A 21,168-nucleotide genomic window follows, 5' to 3' on the forward strand; every position below is an offset into this window, starting at 1 on the left:
CCTTTGTTCAGTCAGGCCTAATTCACAAACAGTCTTGTGCATGCCACCGTGGACGACTGAGCAGCTGTGTGTGAGGTGCTTTGATCAACCACTCGTCTAGGTACGGAAATACCTGATGCCTTTGTTTCCTCAGAATAGCTGCCACTGGAGCCAGACATTTTTTGAAAATCCTTGTGGAGGACTTGAGGCCAAACTGTAGCACCTTGAACTGGTAATGGCTTCCGGGTATGACAAATCGAAGGTACTACCTGTGGGAGGGATGGATATGGATGTGAAAATATGCATCTTGTAAGTCTAAGGTGGTCATATGATCTCCTGGGTTTAGAGTAGCAGAATGTCCTGAAGGCAAACCATCTGGAAGGACTTTTTTTTTAGATAAGTATTTAGAGCTCTCTGATCCAGGATAGGAAATCATTGATGAAAGTTCCTGTGAACCAGAAAGAAACAGGAATAAACCACCTTCCCCTTCTGGGAGATTGGCACCAGTTCGATTGCTCCTTTTCGGAGCATTGCAAGAATATCCAATCGCATGAGATGTAGATGTTTGACTTCCTGGCTTCCCAGAGGAGTACAAGGAGGGATCTGAAGGAACTCCAATGTATGGCAAAATTATATTAAATTGAGGACCCATCGGTCTGTGGTTATTTTTAGGCCTGGGCAAAAATTTCGTTCCGTTCGCGGAAATTGCGATAATTTGACATTTTCGCGTTCCGCGGAGAGCGCGAAAATGTCAAAAATTCCGGTTTCCGCAGCTTGGCGATAATTTGTTTCTTGCTCGCGCTGTAAAATAATACATTCTCGCACGCGCGCGATCGCCTTACCTGAATCCCTGCGTTCGCCGACAAGTTTTCTTGATCCGCTCGCGTTCTCCATGAGATGTTGTATTGTTTTTAGCCATATGCGCTGTCTAGCGACAGTTAGCGCCCACAGTGACGTCATGCGTCGCGCGATCACGTCTTTCTTCTCGCGATCATGCACCGCGAGACAACTCAAAACAAGATGGCCACGCCCGCAAGCAACCACATGGGTAAGTTGGCGACCCGCAACCATGCAGAAAATCTCGCGAACATGCCGGAAAAAAACTTCCGCATCTTCGCGATATTTCCGCTTGTTTGCGATAATTTTCAACATTTTCGCGATAATTTGCAAAAGTTAATTTCGCAAATTCCGCCCACCCCTAGTTATTTTCTGCCACTGGAAAAGATGAGAATAAATTTGTCCTCCCGGGAGAACTTCTTGAGAGGAGGGAATAAACATAGCCGGAGCCTGAAGCTCGTCATTGACATCTTGAGGTGTCTTTTCCCTGACAACCTGTTTTCCCTCTGGGGGCAGAGCTAGAGTGCGCCCCTGACTGTTGCTGTCGTTAAACATACTGCTGGCGGTATGGTTGGGGAGATGTAGCATAAGAGGGGAATCTGTATTGTTGGTATCCTCCTCTGTAGGATGGAAGGCCTCTTTCTCTGGCTCCTCTTACGGGCACTTTCCGATATTGTACTGTCCCTAGAGCCTTCGCTGTATCGGTGTCTTTCTTGATATCCTGCAGCACATCGTCTATATGCTTTCCAAATAAAGCCTCTCCATCAAAAGGAAGGTCCAGGATCTTATTTTGGACCTCCGGTCTAAATGATGTTGCTCGTAGCCATCCTTGAAGGCGCAAAACTGCTGCACCCCCCGGTCAACCGGTACCGGAGAGGGAGAAGATGGGGTGGGAATGAGGTAGACATCCCATTCTCTATTAGGATCAGTAATTTCTCCCTCCTCTTGGTTGTCGTCTGTAGTAACCGGATCCTGTTAAGGGATTGGTGGAGGCGATCTCTGTAAGGGTTCTACTAGTACAGCTTGGCTCCTCATCTTAGGAGAATGGTTTAGATCGTGGGCGAGGAACTGCAGATAGCATTTCTTGAGATACAGAAGCTGGTGGAAATCTCTTCCTGTAGTCAACTAACATAAATTGCAGGTCCGTCAACAAGGAGGACGGCATGCAAACCACTTCCTCCTGATAGCTCTGGTGGTTTTGATCCTGACACTTTTTGTGCAGCTGGGATGGGCTACTTGCACAGCCATAAGGTCCTTCTTCTTGCTCAGAATCCTGATCTTCTAGCAGGTGAGATGGCAAAAGAGGTGTAACTTTGCTAGGAGATGTGATTTCAGGTGTAATTATCCTTTTCCTAATGCTTTCTGACCTGTCCGGTGTTTTTTCCCTCTGCGATGAGCCCGTTGACGAGGTCGCCGATGAGATCGCCGACGACACCGTTGTCGAAGTTGCAGCCGTCGGTGGTAACCTGGAAAACATTAGCGATGGTATAGTCTCCGCCGACGACGTGGTTACTGTCGTCGTCGACAACCCCGCCGGCGGCAGCGTGGTCGTCGACACCGTAATTGTCGCCGACGTCGTCATCAATGATACCAGCATCGAAATAGTCATCAACAGTGATAAAATCTTCTTCGATGGTGACATCGTCGACGGAGCTCCCAACTCCGCCGTGGATGCTGAGAACTTCTTTGGTAGCAGGCGAATCTCAACCTTCGCCGCCGACGACATAGATGGTTTCTTCGTCGACAGTCCCATCGACGATGCGGATTATGTTGACGTTTATACTTCAGGAGGCACTGAAGAAGGCTTTTTGAAGAAATACCTGACCGGAAGGGGTGTCTTTGGTGGCTCAGAACTCCCCTTTTTAGCAGTTTTATCCCCGAAGCATGTCCCTTCCATTCCTTTTCATGTCTCTGAGGAGATTTTGAGGGACTGAGCCCATGAGACCCTTGAATGGTCTTTTTAAGGGCTTTTCCTGGACGCTCCTCAGAAGAATGAGTATGTGGCGATCTTCTTCTTTTATGGGACCTTCTGGATGAGGAAGAGGAAGCCTTATCACTGTCACTAGACATCACCTCCTTTCTGGCTTTTAGCTTTTGAAGCCATATCAAAAGGCGCCCCTCACGGTCCTTTAAAGTCTTACTAGAAAACGTACAACATACTTTGCAGTCCTTTGCTTGATGGTCTGGATAGAGGCAATAAATACAGTCCTCATGAGGGTCATCTGTATAAAGCCTCTTCTTGGAGCAGGTAGCACAGGTTCTAAACAGACACTTGTTCTCCTTTCCTGACATAATAAAGTCAGAATGATCACCAACCAGTACTAAAGAAGAATCCTGCAGATGAAATCTGAGATGCAAGCCAAGAATATTGTCCAAAATCACTAAATGACAATAGAAAACTGAGCAGAGCTCAGAGTAGACTCCTTAGCACAACGCGCGGTAGAAAATCTGAAGGTCTAAGGTTCTCTCAGGAGTGTTCTAAAGGGTGAAGGGTCCTGATTGGTTAAAGGATTATTTTTGGTCTCTTTTACCAAACGAGAGTTATGGGTTACAAAACTGAAATGGGCCTAGGCCTTTTTTCTGCTTTGTATTGGTTTAAGCATTGCTTTTTTTACATACCAGGGACTTCCATCTCGACGACGGGGAATGATTCAAGAATGTGAATTTATGAAAGTTCCAATACTGGAGTAATCATTATTTTAAGGAAATGTGAACGTGTCATTTTGCTTTCTCAAACCAGTTCCGAGAATTAAATGCGTACTAAGGAGCGGTGATTAAAACAAATTCACAATTAAATGTGTTACTGTGTAAATTAAGAAGACTGTGATGAAAAGACTTTCATAATACCTAGTGCTGTAGGAAATGTTAACGTCAACCGGGTACCGATTAGAAACTTTGAGGCATAGTTACAATGAAATGTCAGAGCATGGAGCTGAACCAAATTTGTCAGGGCCGCAATCCAACATTCTCAAAATACAGAGATCCCCCATATTTACTACAATACAGCGCACCCCTGTGTTTCCCCTAGAGCTGGTACAAAAATTAGCTGCCTAGCACCAACGCAGGCACCCTTACACCATAGTGCAAGGGTGCCTACATTGCGGGGAATGATTGTTTATGTGCAGGAAGATATCCCTTATACAATAATAACGATTTGTTACTTTGTTGCATTCTGCAGCACAAGTAGAAGTAGCAAATCGTCATTATTTAATGATTGTTTATGTGCAGGAAGGGACACCTTCCAGCACATAAACAATCATTAATGGCGTTTTGCTCTTTCTATGTGTGCTGCAGAATGCAGAACACAGAAAAAGCAAAAAAGAGGAGAAATAAAAGTATTTCTCCTTGTTGCACCATTCCAACGCCTGATCTTGCCTCGGATTGACATATCCTTGTAAATCTGGGGCAGCATCAAAAAGCAATGGGTGTTGTAGTGGAATGCGAACAGCAACACCCACTGCACGCCTCTTTCACGCAAAGTGATGCGTGTAAAGGGGCCGTATTTACAAGATGGTGTTAAGCCACAAAAAGTGGCTTAGCGCCACTTTTTAAATATGGTGATAGGCATAGCACCATAGGAACATCACTAAAAGTGATGTTCTTGTGACGCTATTCCCTTGTAAATATACCCATTTGCCTTTTACAAAGGTTAGTAATGTCTTTCAACGTCACTTAATTTACCATGGCGAAGCTTAACTTTTTTCCATGCAGTACGTTGTCCTGTTCGTTGTCAGGGTGCCAGGTGGCAGTATTCTGCTCCAGATTTCCCCACATATGATTCATCGCTGCCCTGACTGAGGGTGGGAATTGCTGTAGCACAATGAATTCCTAGCTCACTGGAAGACTGCCGTTAGGAGGAAAACTTTGTGCAGTCACATAATAAAAATATGTAGATCTATCAGGATGAAAACAATAGAAGCACTGGTCAGCCTGCCTACAAGCCTCAGGTCAAGCTCCTAAAATACTATAAATATTGCATTAGCAGCTAACCAATAGGCCATCAGATATCTACTCGCAGTCTTGCACTGTACATGGGAACCCCAAGTTCACCAGGTTGGGCACCTCTCAAAATCTGAGTTTGGGAAGGACCTGTGATTTATGAAGGGCAAAGCCTCGCATGGTCATGTTGCCACTCCTTGTAGATCAGATAGGAGTGGGCTGAAGATACCGATCTGCCTGGGAGCATGGGGGTTCCAGTTAGTCAGTTCAAACATGATCTCCCTTTAGTGGGTTTGGTGGGCAATGAGACTGCGGGAATTGATAATCTTTTTATTGTTAAATTGGAAAAGAGGGGCAGATCTTTACTAATCATGACGAACATTCAAAACAGCAAGACGATAAATGGAATTGGGTTGGGGGAGCAATCTATGATAAAAAGGTGATTTCAAGACCCTTATTTTGTAGATTCTGATGAAGGTGGGGTAAAATTGCTGGTCTCAAAAGGAACTTTGAATCTGTTCTGTCTGTTATTGAGGAGAAAATCATTATGATTATTGCACTGCAAGAGACCTGGGAACTGGATGAGGTGATGATGATTGATTATAGAGTTTTTGCATTAAATCAGTTAAGGGACAATTTGGTCACCCTGCGGGGGGCTTAGCTGTTATGGTATCTGTAAAATATGAAATGGTTGGGGCCATTATGTGTCAGGAATTTCCAAATCTTTTGACAATGTCAATCTTTGGTCGGTCATTGGAAAAGCAGGATGAAAGGGGGAAAAACGGATTCCCAGATTTAATATTAATCAATACGTACTTCTCACTGAAAAAATTGCAGTGGGTTTGACATACCAAAAACCTGGAAAGGTAGAATTAGGGTTCCACTGTATAAAAAGGGTCAATGGGACCTGCCGTCGAGCTATCGTATTATTACCCTGTTGGACATCCCCAGTAAGATTTATGCCAAACATCTGCTAGGCTTATTGATAGAATGGGTAAGCAATGCAAGCATTTTACCTAAAGTCCATATGGTTTTCTGTAAAGGCTATCCAACAACATATGGTTTCAAATCTCTTGGCCAAAAACTATGCCCTTAAAAGGAAACAGACACTTTGTATCATATATCGATTTATCAACAGCATTTGACACTATTAATAGGGCATTACTCTGGGAGAGGAAGCATAAATGGAAGTGTCCCCCGGGTCGAGTAAAGCTGATAATTCAACTACATGAGGGCTTGCGGACAAGCGTTGAACAAGGGACAACGGAGCCCTGTCCAGAAAATCGCCACACATAGGAGACTTAGACAGGGGTGCATATTGGCTTTGCTCCTGTTTTCTATATGTATATTGCAGATGCCATGGTAGGATTAAACCAAGTTTGGTCTTTTCCACCAACATTAGGACCCAAGGCAATTTCAATATTGTTTTATGCTGTTGATACTGTGTTGTTGGACCTCACGCCGGTTGGCCTTCAGGGGCAACTGGATGTCTTCGCTGAATACTGTAAGTCCAATGATTTGAAAATAAATATAGTTAAAATTAAAAGGATGAGTGCAGTCTATTAGGTCTAAGTGGTGGTTACGTGGTTTTCCAGTGGAGGTGGTTAATGAATATAGATAGCTAGGCCTTCTTCTTAGATATAACCTACATTCTAAACCCCATATACAACTCAAGGAAGCCCGTTCCAAAGGTGCATTACATAAGCTGGACCTTGCTCTGGGCCACAATTCCATTTAAGTTTTAAGAGAAATCTATAATGATAATATTTTAAATCTATTATTGTATGGCTGTGAAGCCATGCCAGAAAAATATCTTAAGCGGTTGCAGACATCTGGAAAAAAATGTCTCAGCTTGAGGATTCGTAAACAGTGCCCTGAGATTAGAACTGGACCTCACTAATGTATAATGTAAATATAAACAGCGGATCCTTAACTAATAGGCTTCTCTCCTTAAGGCGTAGGAGGGCTCCTTAATGCAAATAATCAAATCCTACCTGTGGGAGAAGTACGTTGGCCAATGGATTGTTAATCTCCTGAATGTCAAGGTCTCTTTGGATATTCCAGAGGGGTACAAATTTCAAAATATGTCTGCAATCCAGGATTGAATACTTTTTTTAAATTAATTTTATTGAAATACATTTGCTCAGGAGACAATAAGCAAAAAATAAAACAAAACAGCTCCAGACAACTTGTTTCATCATCCCAACATCATCATGTATATGACAGACAGTATTATAGCAGGTGGTTGTGTATTGCGTACAGTTTGTCAACTGGGCAAACATCTATTCACAAGATATCATGGAAAGCTTCCGGGTTCCCAAGCAGATATGTGGTAAGAGGAGTCCATATGTCCTTTGGTTGTGATGTCATGGGTAGTTCCTCTGAGGACTTTGCCAGAGTGTCCCTACAATACACCATATCTTTCAGCCAACTCTCATATTTTGGTGCATGGCGCTGACCCAAGTGTATAGCCACCTGTCTTTTAGCCAATAGAAGCGCAACTGCCACAGATCGCCGTGCTTGAGGCTTTAGCTTCTTAACTAAACCCAGTAAACAGACCTCAATAGTACATTCAACTGAGTTTGCCATCATCAAACACAGGTCCAGCACCACCCTGTTCCAAAAAATGCAGACCTCTGAACAACTCCACGCAAGATGCACAAAATCTGCACCTTATGCCCCACATCTTGGACAGCATGTGTCTTCAAAAGCCCACATCTATATAAGCTGACAGGTGTATAGTATATTTGTTGCAGGTATCTAAAATGTATTAAGTGCACATTGCAGTTTGAGGCGAGCATGCCCGTGAGTGTGCAGCATAATACCCATTCCTCCTGTGTCAAGGGTGTGTCTAGCGCCATATTCCATCTCTCCAGCCCAGCGTCTGAGCGCGGCGAACTGTCCACCTTTACAGCATTGTACAATTTAGTCGCCAAGTTTTGTCTGGTGGGGCTTGTGATCAATATCCGAAGTGCCTCTAGGATGGAGGGCTCCTCAGGGAACGAGAAACAGAGGGTTTTTACTGCCAAGTGGAGGCGGTGGTATGTGAAAAGAACTAATGGTGATTTGTTGCTGATAAATGCGAGGTCTGTGGGTTGTAGGAATTTCCCATTGAGATACATGTCTCCCATTGTTACAATACCCATTTTCTTAGACGAGAGAAGCTCCCCTCTTCCTGCATCACTGAGATAGCCAGATAGTGGCCTAAGGGAAGTGCAGGGGCATATAGAGGTCATTTGCAGGCTTTCTCTCCAATGATGTGCCAATCCGCCATGGTACAACTAACAGTGTTTATTTCAGCATGAGCAGGCTCCCTGTTCATGTGTAGAAGGATATTACGGAGTGGTATGGGGTACGCATCTTCTGCTTCAACTGCCACATGAGGCGTAAAGCCATGGGGTTGGTACCTGTAATGCGTATGTTGCGCCTGCGCTTATAAATAATACAGATATAAATCTGGTGCGCTAAAACCTCCCGGTTATACGGTAAGGTCAGTACCTGCCAAGTAATTAGAAGCTGCTTTCCCGCCCACGCCAGCCTTATCAATTGTGTCCGTAGGGTCTTAAAGAGGCTCTGTTGAAGTTGTATAGGAATGTTACTAAATATGTGAAGGAAGCTTGGCCATACCACCATCTTCATTATAGCCACTCGGTCCGCCATATATACTGCCATCCTGATCCATCTATCCACCTGTTTTTCCAGTTTGCCCGGGGCCGGACCAAAGTTTTCCCTGACCACCCTCTCCAGTTTATTATGTATCCAAATTCCCAGGTACTTTACTGGATCAGGGCGCCACCCTAGTGGGAATTCCACATGAAGGGGTTTTGTGCATGGTGCTAGCGGAATAACGAATTGTTTATTCCAATTCACACTAAGTCCAGAGTGTCTTTCGAACCGGATGTACTCTCTGAGCAGTGGTGGCAGATGCACTGATGGTTGTCTAATATAGAGGACCATATCATCTGCATACAATGACAAGCCTATTGGTTGCTGACAAACTTTAAGCCCTGCCTCCGTATTTCTCTGGTGTACTGTGCACTCCAGCAGTTCCAGTGCAATGGTGAAAAGGAGCAGTGAAACTGGACAACCCTATTGGGTACCTCGATGTCTGTGTCGTACCGGCGGCGTGCCCATTCACCCAAAGCCTCACCACAGACCCGGTGTATAATAATTTGACCCCCCTCATGAATGAAACTGGTATATTCATGCATTCAAATAAAAATGTATTCCTATTCTATTGAGTCGAAGGCTGTGGCTGCATTGAGTAATACAGCCACAGCTTCCAGTTCTGGGTTTAGCCGATGTTGGAGTGCAAATATCATAACAAGGTTGTGTGCAGTGGATAACTTTGGAACAAAACGGGACTGGTCCGGCAGTATCAAATTCGACAATAGTGGTTGGAGCCAGTTAGCAAGGATCTTCGCTAGGATTTTTGCATCAACATTAATTAATGAAAGGGGCCTGTACGACTCACAGTGCTCCGGCAGCTTATCTGGCTTGAGGAGTATGGCAACTAGGGCTTAACGTAATGTTAGAGGGAGAATTTGCCTGTTATATGCATCCTCATATATTGCATGAAGATTCGAAGCAATCAAGTCGCCAAATTCTTTAAAGAACTCGCATGTTAGTCTGTCTGGGCCAGGGGCTTTGCCGTTAGGTAATGTCCATATAGCCTCCTGCACCTCCACCCACTCTATTGGCCACGCTAGATATTCACATTCTGCAGCTGAAAGCCATGCCAGGGTAATGTCATCTAAATATTTTTTGATTTCGTCGGGTGTAGAAGTTGCACGCAAGGCATACAGAGTCTTGTAGACGTCTGCAAATTCCTTCAAAATACAGGGTGTATCATAAAGATCCTCCCCATTATCATCCATTATTTTTATCACCTGCGTTCTGATGTCTTTTAATATCCCTGCGTTGGTACTTATACAGACCCCCTTAATCGTAGGCTTAAAGGCCTCCCACAGAATGTCTGCCCCAGACACTGAATTCTGATTTATAGCAAAATACTCAATAACTGCTTTCCGAATTGTCTCTCTATATACCGGATCCAGTAAGGTGGTAGTTTTGAACCTCCACGTGAATAGGGGAGTGTGCGGAGGGACCTTAATAATCAGTTTTACCGGCTTGTGTTCCAACAGCATTCTCAGGAGATGTTGTATGTCCGGCACCCAGGTACTAACAGCCCCGATCACAAGCCAGTAATCAAGATGGGACCACATGGCATGAACTGAGGAGATGAACGTTTTTTTCTGTCCTTCAGGATTGTGTACCCTCCATGCATCTTCCATGTTGAACTGCTCCATCCCTTCTTGCAGCACTTTTGCCGACAGTCTGACCAATCCAGCGGGTGGCACCGATCAGCCATAGGACATGTCTAGTGTTGCATTTAGGTCTCTTCCCCAGAGTATTTCTGATCAAGGGAGGTCTTGTAGTGTATTCCGGATACTTGTGTAGAAGGAGGGGTCATCTGTGTTGAGGCCGTACACGTTCACCAAGGTGACACGAGAACCCCCCAGTGATATAAATATATACATATTTAGCACTATTTGACATAATTATGTATGATGTATAATTTTCCGGAAATTTCACGCAATTACGCAAATACAAATTATGCAAACTTCACACACCGCTATCACAGATGCCCTGAATGTGATTGTTTATCATTATTTATAAAGTTAGTTTATGATGATGATAATGATGATTGTGTTGTCCTCAAGGTCTGCAAACGGTCCATCACTGAATACAACAGATGATTGCCTCTGGACAGCTCACTTATAACAAAGAAGTTAACTAAAATGAGAGGCTTAGGATAAAAAAGTGATAAATTACAAATGGATGGAAGGGATTAATAAGAAGTAGACAAGTGCGAATTGTGATAATAGTATAAGTTAATATTTTACAAACGTAGACATTTTTATTACGCTGAACCTTTCTTATCACAACAAAAATATTTAAAATTAAAAGCACATCAATAAATAAGCAGATTTATAGAATGGAATCCCTGTAATTGGGCATATATTCTGATTTTAAAGTTACACTTTGGGCTTTTGGCAGTGAATGAGCTGGACTTATGCTAGAAGGAACACTGATGTATACCTTGAAACTGCATATCCATTGCTCTGTAGGAATTTGAGGATGTCCTGTGCTTTCTCTCGGTCCTTGGCTTTTTCTTTGGCCGTTAACGTATCATAGGGTACAAGCAAGGGGTGATTGCCTCCTCCAACTGTTAAAAAGATAAAACAGACATCTAATGAAGAATACAGTAACATCACATGACAGTTGTAGAATGTATAGCGTAACATCCTTACACATTTCTTTCACAATAGCTTAATCGAAAGATATGCTCATCACTTTGCATCATAGAAAGCGTCCTTCACATGTAATACTGAGGCATACATTTCATATTGCTCAAAATATAGTGTTATAATAGCTCATCATATTTATGGGTAAAATTATATAATTTCTTTTTGAATGTTCATTATACAGTAAGGTATTTATGGCTCTTTTGGCAAATATGTTTGGACTCTCAGCGCACAAGTACATGCCAGCAGTTTTGAAGGCACACTTGCAAAAACTGGACCACACACATTTTGCAAAAATTATGGTAAAGTAACAAATCGCTTCTGCTGATATTAGGTAAACTCAGTAAAGAGGAAAAATGGAACACACATTTTGGAAAAATTATGGTAAAGTATCAAATAAATCGCTTCTGGAACAGAATCACTTTGCACTGTTTCAACTTGCTTGGTAAATATTTTCATAGATTCTTTTTTTAATCACTCAGTTTAAAATTTCTGTATGTTTTCCAAAGTCAAATGTGTGATTTACAAACCAGACTCTTCTTCTCGTGCAAAGTGCAAAGTGTTTGGCTGGGATTTACTATCCAATAGATATTAGGATTTATGTTGCATAATTTCCCAAAGTAAAGCAAAGTTCTGCTATTTCTGCCTTTTATTACTTTGCGTTAATAGGACTTTGCATGCATTGTACATAGGCTTTCCCATACAAACACCTTTGAGTTTTGATGCAAATCACAATCTACAAACATTCATAGACAGGGATTTGCACCAAAATCGTACTCCTCTTTGAGGCAGACATATCGAGAAGAAATGTTTTAATTTTGCCTTGTTTTTTAGGTCTCGCCTGACCCAGCGCATGCGCTGGTCTGGCGAGACATTTAGTAGGTGGGTTTAGAAAATACTACCTACCTTTTTGTGCTGGCGACAAGCTACAGTGCACGATGGCGTGCACGCGCACAGCTGCTCCCCGCATTCCTCCCTCCCTTCTCGCCCAGCCATCCTGCGCCAGCCTTCAGCACCATACCCCTTCCCCCGCTGCTGCGCGCGCATTTCTAGTGTGCGTCATCGCGATCACTTTCGCTTTTACAGGGATCGCGATTACGATGAGGGATTGTCAGTGTGAGACCTCACGCCAGCAAACATAATCTACCTTCATTTTTTGATCTTCAAATGATGAACCCACTTTCTCCTCTATCCATTTCTGTTCTACATAGTTTATCTTTCTGTTGCCATTTTTTTGGTGCCTTTCTCTCTTCTTTTTCCTATATCACACCTTTCCCCTAATTTCTTTTCTCCCATCCCCTCCCATCTAGAATTCTTTCATATCATTTGAAATGTTTCTTGTCTCGCACTTTTTCTCACATTTGTCTTTCTTTACTGTTCTTTCTGTCCTCGTGCCTTTGTGCCTATTCTCTCCACCTTCCTTGAATGTGCCCCCTGTTCTTTCGCCGTTTATCTTCTCCTCACAGCGCTGGGCGTCCTGGAAGTTTCAAATTCTGGTCACTCAGGGGCTTTTCTCAAGAAGAAGCAGCAAGCATCAGGGGTGGATCCTTCTCGCCCAGCCATCCTGCGCCAGCCTTCAGCACCATACCCCTCCCCCCGCTGCTGCGCGCGCATCCCTAGCGTGCGTCATCGCGATCATGATAACTTTCGCTTTTAGAGTGATCGCGATGAGGGATTGTCAGTGTGCTACAAAAATGCCGGTTGCAATCCACTTCTCTTTTGTTGTGTTCTATCCTACCCGAGGCCTCTCAGGAGAAGGCCTGAGGGATGAGTGCATGATAGCTCCTTCACACTGAGGCCCACTGTGTCAACCGAAGGCTAACGCTCCGCTCTCCTCTGGAAATGAACTCTTCCCCCTAACCCTCGAGTTTGCATCAGAGACATTCATAAACCAGATTCATAGAGCGCAAGGCGTCAATGTATGCACTTTACAGGAGTCTCAACTCGGGTTATACTAAATTACTTCAGACGACAAGGTCACCTTTCGAAATTCTAGCATAAGCTTCCCTCCTCTTCCTCTTCTACATCTCTCTTATGTATCCTTCTCATGACCCCGTCTTCACTCCTGCTCTCCTCGCCCCGCTCTCTCCTCTATCACTCCCCCATGTTCTGCTCTGCTCTTCTCTTCCTCATGCCCACATTCAACTACCCCCAAACTATATACCTCTATCGTCTATCCTCCTTTCTCCTAACTCTCTGTGATTCCCCCCTCTCCCTATCAGCTGCTCCCCTTCTCTCTACTACCGTCTCTCCTCTTCCCCTTTTCTCCTCTGTGCTCACTCCCTTCCCCTACTGTCTCTCTCTGCACGTCCTCTCCTCCGCTGTAGCACTCCTGCACCACGTGTTACCTCTAGTATCCCTTCCTCTTTCTTCTCTTCCCTCTCACTCCTGCATCTCTCCCTCTCTCACATTTACCTCTCTCGCTCCCTCTCACCCCTTCCTCACTGTCTCTTTCCCTATCTCACCACTACCTCAGTATCTCATCCTCCCTCTCCCACCCCTACCTCACTTTCTCACTTCACGTTCTCTCCTTCCTGCTACCACTCCATGCCTCCTCCTTTCTTCACCTCTGTCCTCTCAGCGCTTCTTCTATCCTATCTCCCTTGGAGCTACCACCCTCTTTCCCACATTCCTCTCTCCCTTCACCCCCTCTCTTTCTGTGCCCATTTTCCTTTGTCCCTCTTCCCTTTCTCCTCCTTATAAGTATTTAGTTATGCAGCACAATATCCTTACTGTAACAACATTAACTGTTGCATGCCTAAACACTTATAAGGTCCCAAAGGCGAGACCTATTGGCCATGGCAATGCTTGTTCTGCTTTGCATACATGCTACATTTTACAGCACACATACACAGCCGGAAAGGAGTTAAAGGATCGTTTCTGTACTGGAAGGTTCCCCTCCAGGACAAAAAATATTCCTTAATGAATACACACATCCTTGAACTTGGCGCGAGGACGTTTACATTGGTGCATGGCAGACTAATGTGTACAGTGCAAGGAAAGAGAAAACAGCACCACATCGTAGTAGCTGTAGCACTGCTCTGCTCTCTCACTTTCTCGCAATGCAGCACAGCAACTGTAGTTGCTGCATCATGTTGATTGAATTTTTTGTAACTCTGGGCCTAAATCTGCACAAGACATGCACATAAAGTTGAGAGCTTGGTCTACAAATGAGGAATGCACTCTCTAAGTGCATGTTCACATAATTATGTCTTTGGACACTGAGCCAAGGCTTCTAATAATTAGGTAAATGGTAACCACATTACTCAGATTCCATCTTCCCTGATTTGGCAAAATCTGATTCTAAGGGGCTGGTACAGCAGGGAGCCTAATTCCCCAATTAGGAGGACTGAAGTGACAAGTACTTAGCACCAAACCTATACGGAGAGTCTGAGTCAAGAGTCTCGGAAAACGGACAGAGTGAAGCATGTTCAGAAGACAACAGAAAGTCTGACAGAGTGGTTGGAGACTTGACCAAAGGATGGGCTAAGAAGCAACCCACAAAGAGACAGTGCTGCAAATGAATCAGTGGGCCTGATCCCGCCCCATGACACATGAAAAATCTGACCAGCGGATCACTGGTCCCTTAGGAAAGTCACAGACTGATCAAGTTTAAACCCTCCAGGCGGAATAGAAGGATTAAGTCCAGATCACATTTCCAAGCACAGACACACTTTGCAGAAGAAACAATCGCAATGGACCGCACTCCGCTAGCCCCTCCTCCGGGTCGCCCCTGGGGAAGCTGGTACATGGAGTTCTTGAGTGGTTCACCCCAGTGGGTGCAAGTCAGTACTTGTTGAACTGATGATCTCTAACATGAAGTTCTTGAGTGGTTCACCCCAGTGGGTGCAAGTAAGTACTTGTTGAACTGATGATCTCTAGACCCGATACATGTCCCGGGTTTTAAAATATCGCCCGAGACATGGCTCGGGTTTCGGGATAACTTCCCTCCTCAGTAGAGAAAATAGTTAGGGGTGGAAAAGAGGGCCGCCAAAGAACCGTCAAAGGCCTCGTTGCCCGCACAGGCACGCAGGTGCGTCGTCCAGGAGCTCGTCAGCTCAAAGCTCAAGGGAGCCATATTTGTAGAAACAATCGCAATGGACCGCACTCCGCTAGCCCCTCCTCCGGGTCGCCCCTGGGGAAGCTGGTACATGGAGTTCTTGAGTGGTTCACCCCAGTGGGTGCAAGTCAGTACTTGTTGAACTGATGATCTCTAACATGAAGTTCTTGAGTGGTTCACCCCAGTGGGTGCAAGTAAGTACTTGTTGAACTGATGATCTCTAGACCCGATACATGTCCCGGGTTTTAAAATATCGCCCGAGACATGGCTCGGGTTTCGGGATAACTTCCCTCCTCAGTAGAGAAAATAGTTAGGGGTGGAAAAGAGGGCCGCCAAAGAACCGTCAAAGGCCTCGTTGCCCGCACAGGCACGCAGGTGCGTCGTCCAGGAGCTCGTCAGCTCAAAGCTCAAGGGAGCCATATTTGTAGAAACAATCGCAATGGACCGCACTCCGCACTCCGCTAGCCCCAAAGAACCGTCAAAGGCCTCGTTGCCCGCACAGGGTGAACCACTCAAGAACTCCATGTACCAGCTTCCCCAGGGGCGACCCGGAGGAGGGGCTAGCGGAGTGCGGTCCATTGCCCTCTTTTCCACCCCTAACTATTTTCTCTACTGAGGAGGGAAGTTATCCCGAAACCCGAGCCATGTCTCGGGCGATATTCTAAAACCCGGGACATGTATCGGGTCTAGAGATCATCAGTCCAACAAGTACTTACTTGCACCCACTGGGGTGAACCACTCAAGAACTTCGTGTTAGAGATCATCAGTTCAACAAGTACTTACTTGCACCCATTGGGGTGAACCACTCAAGAACTCCATGTACCAGCTTCCCCAGGGGCGACCCGGAGGAGGGGCTAGCGGAGTGCGGTCCATTGCGATTGTTTCTACACTTTGCAGAAGACTAAGCACTTACAGCAGACCAGTGGTGGTTGTAATATTTAACAGTACTGGACCATCAAGAAGCCAGAACAGCCACCAGTATAACTCTAGATAAGCCCTATCACTGTAGCCTACAAATATAGCTTTCAGGAGTGTTGGACATGACTTCCTTGGCATGGTTTTCTCCCAGTGTTTTACCTACCATCCTCCCGTTTTTGCGGACTCTGTTTTTGTTGGCCTTGAGATCAGTTTGCTATTGTCCTTGTGCTCTCTCCTGTAAATATGGTAAACTTGGCTAAAACACAATTGGCATATTTAGTTTAGTTGTAAGTCCCTAGCAAAGTAGTACAATATGTTCCCAAGGCCTGTAAATGTAATGCTACTAGATGTCCTGCAGCACTTATTATGCCACCCAGTTAAGTAGCTCTTTAAACATGTCCCAGGCCTGCCATCGCATTCTGTGTGGGCAGTAGTAAACTGGCATGTTGACCTGGCAAGATAAACCTCTTGCCAAGCCTAAATCTCCCTTTTTGATACATATAGTTCACCCGTAGGGCAGGCCCACACAGCCTAGAGTGTGAAGTGCAGTGTATTTAAAATGTTAGACATGTACTTTTAAGTTTTATATGTTGTGGTAGTGAAAAACACCTAAATTCACTGTTCACTATCGTGATGCCTATCTCTTCCATAGGATAACATTGGATTCCCTTATTAAATGAATGAAGTGGTAACTTTCAACTGGGAGCAGAAATGACTGTAAGTTTGCTGTCTAAGGAATTGTAATTTTAAACCCTATTTAATGGGAAAGCCGGATTTAAGTCAGTGTAGCTAGCAGTTGGTCTTTGTGTATTGCTCCCAGACAGTGAGGAGAGGGGGAATAGATGTTGGCAGAATGGGCCATCTATGACTTGATGGGGGGGGGGGGTGAAGCTGTCATATACCACACTTGAACATTACAAAGCCCCTGCCCCAGCACACTCACAAAGGGTTTAAGACTAGTCTTTTGTGACCCCAGATGAGCTGGGGTCAGGGCAGAGAGGCAGGAAATTCCAAGCACCTATGCGGGTGGAAACCTCTCGAAACTTCTCCTACTTCAAAGTGGGCACCAAGTATAAATATTGGACTCTCAGACCTAACTCTTCAGATCACTTCTGGACCTGCAGATCCTATCGGGTAGAAGGACTGCCCAGCTGTAAAGTATGGCCTGCTGACCTACTTGCTGACTAAGGACTGCTTTTCTGCCAAGGCCTGCTGTTGCTGCACCAGGACTCTTCTGTTACTGTGAGCTGCCATGCTGAAGCTAGCCTACGTGCATGGGCCCAAACTCCAGTAAATCTCCAAAGGTCAGTTGGCCGGCACCCTGGTCAAAGCCACAGGGACATAGGAGGCTTCTCTGACATCGCCGCATCACCATGCATTTTAATGCAGGTCAATGCAGCCTCCAATGACCTCGGCCCAACATTATGCTTCTCGTCTTTGATGCCAACGTATCTCATAGCAAGTTCTCGGAAGCACTGACAGCTTCTGTGATGCCAAAACAACCCAACGGTGACAGTGCCGATAGTGACACATCCCACCGCCTGCGCCAACGCATTCACCAGGGCTGCCTGGTGAATGGTGCGGTCATCAGCAGCAGTCGAGCCGGAGGGCGCTAGAGAAGTAGAGAGCCCCCTCCCAGCGCCCAAATCAGATTCTTTGGTGGGCCCTGATAGGGGTGAAAGCCTTCGAGTCCCCAGCTGGGTGAATTGGAGTGCCTGCTGAGGTGCAGCACCGTGGGAGAGTTGAAGCCTGCATAACGACTGCGCGGAGCGGGGAAGGGGAGCCCAGGCCATTGATTGGAATGGGCTGAACCGATGATTGTTATTGGTGAGACCTCGCACAGGGCCTGGAAGATTTGGAGCCCCTGCTCAAGACACTAGAAAGAGCAGGGAGACCCCTGAGGAGAGAAGGTGGAAGTGCGAGGTGGCACAGGACGGTGGGAGGGGCTATCCAAGGTATATGCCAGCGACATTTAAATATTTAAACAATCTCCTTTGGATGTGCATGAGTCTGATCTGCCTGGACTGACCTGTTCACTGATACCTGAGATGGTGGCTCCACTGTGGAGATGCTCTCGGTAGGAAGCCTGACGAGTGATCCCTATCAAGTGTTTTGCCTTCCAAGAGTCCTAACTGAAATTTTCCTTACATAATCCTATCAGGACTGTGCCTGACCTCAAGATGGCGTCTGGAATTCATTCGGACCATGGTTTCTCACCCCCCCCCCCCCAATCTGACAATCTCTGAGTACTTCTGATCTCCAGCATGACAGCTGAGTCCGAGCACTACGTCCGACGCCCGGTGGAGCTGCTCTGTTCAGCTTTTGAGGAGATCGGCCTTGGTTCATCCCCGGACCGTCACCTACCCAGCCGGACTTTGGGCGCAGTTTTTCTCCCAGTCTCCCTGTCTCGCGCACCCCCCCATCGTATTTCTGTAACTCTGCCTTTTCCTTGTCTCCTATTTATCTATCTGTTCCCATTTAGCACTCTTTCTTTCTTTGTCTTACTTCCTTTGCTCCTATCCCCTCTCACCTGAATCTTTCCCCTTGCCCACTACACCGCCTAGCCCCCTGTCCTTTTGTGCCCTTTGACTAAGCACTCCTTCTTCCCTTGTTGGGGAAAGATCCAATATTTATACTCTGGAGTCTCAGCGCGAACCCGCTGAGAGAGTCCACAGCACCTAGGGAGCCACTCACACTTGAGGTATGGTATGACACCCCTTGCCAAAGCACTCCCTCTCCCCTTTTTAGGGAAGGATCCAGTATGCAGGCCTTGGAGTCTCAGAGACCCCTCTGAGAGAGTCCACTGCGTATAGGGAGCCTCTCGCAACAGAGATGGGGAAATGATACCACTTCCCCTGGGATCACAGCTTACTGGACCTTGGATGCAGCCCTGACTCGTCTACCGGTTTGTGTCCCCGTCACCCTCCCCTGCTCTTTCCATGCTGTGTCTCTCACCCTCCCCTCCTCTTTCCCTCCTCCATTCTCTGTCTACTTCCCCTGCTCCTACCCCCCTCCCCTGAATCTCTCCCCTTGCCTGCTTTTTCCCTTATGTATATGTCCTTTTTGTTTTTCTCGACCTTTCTTGTCACTATGTTGCCAGGCTCTAATATCTGTGTAACCTTTGTAATGATGTAACCTGCAATTATGGTCTGATACTCATGTAAAGCGCTCTGATACCTCCGGGTCTAGCCAGCGCTATATAAAACCTTTAAAACAAAAATAAAATAAAAAAATTGCAGCGCAAGTCTCAGCAAGCACCACAGGCTTATTTGACAAAGTAGGACCTCACACCGCAGTTCTACCCCAACAGTCATCGACTCTGCAGCTGTGCAATGCACCTCAAAGCCAAACCTTGCACCGCAGCTCCTCGTAGATGGCTTCTCAACACCGTCCAAGCATCTTGATGCAAGGACTTCACATCTCGACGCCCAGGCCCACATGCTACTTACTCATCAGACTAAACTCAGTCGTGTATCTGACCCACTCTCGATCATGGTCAGCCTGAACTTGTGACTTGGACACAATCTACTGCGACCAGAAAACAGTTGTTAAAGCTTTCTGCTTCTTAGCACTTGATTTTCAAAAAATCTTTAAAATTGCATATCTCCAGTTCTATTAATTGGATTTGTGTTGTTTTATTCTCAAATAATTTATTACCGTTTACTCCATTTTACTCCACACTGAATTGTTGTGTAATTTTTCTTGTGTTGTGTTTATACTTTATTACTGTTTGAAGTATTAAGTTAAGGATAACTGCTTTTGTGCCAAGTTACAGGGTTCAATGTTAAGCACAGGTTAATTTGGGGGTTACTTGTGTATCACCCTGAAAATAGTTGTGGTTGCTGGTTGAGTAGGGTTTCACCCCCCTCAACCAGTAACCTAATTTACTACAAGGAGGCTTTTGGGAAAAATGATACATTGAAGTGAGGGTAGATTGAGACCATTCATTACCTGGCCACATACACTGGCATGGAAAAGGAACCATCCCATATATCTCAAACAAGAAACCATTCGGATAGAATGGTAAAGCCTTTTAGTTTGGTTGTGGTTCACTGTCAGATGCTAATATCAGCAGGGGCGTAATGCAGGTAGCAGCAGCCCTTGCAGTTCATGGAGGCCCACAGCCCTTCAAGAGGCCCCTAACCCATCAAGGGGCCCATATTCAGCTTAAGGCCAACTGTCGAAACTGGGTGTCTAGTTGGCAGAGTATGCAAAGCCGGAACCACAATCCTAGTCGGGAAACAACCTTCACAACGCATCGTTTACAACACATGCATTTACAACGCAAGTCGTTACAAGGATGCGTTGTTACATTACATGCCATTACAACACAAGTCGTTACAACAACTTGATGTAGGGGGTGGAAGGTGTTGGATTTGTTGGATTTTCAATCCAACACCGTCCCTACTGTTGCACACACTGGAGTTGGAATAGTAAATCATATTATTCCAATCTACCGCAAGTCATTGTAACAACTTGCGTTGTACTGCCATGCAACGTAACAATACATCATTGTAACGACTTGCGTTGTAAACACATGTGTTGTAAACGCATGCGTTGTAAAGAGTGCTATTCTACTAGTCAGGACAAGTCAGATACACACAATAAATTAACCTGGGCTCACCTTCTGTTAGCCTGGCACACAGCAGGCATGCTTAACTTAGGAGGCAATGTGTAAAGCATTTGAGCAACACTTAAAACAGTAAAACAGGGGTAAAAAACACATATCTGGATAGAAACTTAGAGCGTGAACAAAACAAGACCGAAATGGCAAAAATCCAATAAGTAGAGCCGGAACTATGAATTTTGAAAGAATATCTTAAAATGTAATGCTTAAAAGCATAAAGGGCCAACCGGGGACAATCAGTCATGCTTGACCGGGGTAAATCCAAAGGTTGAGGCAGGTGTCTGGGTCAGATACAGGGACCAGCCTTGCCCCACTGCGAACTGTACCTTTAATCAATCAATCAGGGGAATTGTAGGTGTGCTACTCACCCGTGAGGGTCTCAAGGAGTTGGGGGGGGGGGGCACCGCTCCCTATCAGTGGACAAACCAGATCTTGAGCTTCTGCCTGAAGATGTTCAGGGAGGGAGCGCGTCTGATGTTGAGCCGGAGCTTGTTCCATGT

General features: G+C 45.4%; 1 protein-coding gene across 1 annotated transcript in view; it reads right to left on the reverse strand.

The window, feature by feature from the left end:
• RYR2 (ryanodine receptor 2) overlaps window positions 1–21,168 on the reverse strand; it is a 3,458,987-nt gene that overhangs the window by 996,586 nt on the left and 2,441,233 nt on the right. The window contains exon 57 of the mRNA XM_085612346.1: window positions 10,858–10,984. Coding sequence (XP_085468472.1) covers window positions 10,858–10,984 — 127 coding nt within the window. The remainder of the gene's footprint in view (window positions 1–10,857; window positions 10,985–21,168) is intronic.

This window comes from Triturus cristatus, chromosome 6 (genome assembly GCF_964204655.1).
Source record: "Triturus cristatus chromosome 6, aTriCri1.1, whole genome shotgun sequence".
NCBI classification, from domain to species: domain Eukaryota; kingdom Metazoa; phylum Chordata; class Amphibia; order Caudata; family Salamandridae; genus Triturus; species Triturus cristatus.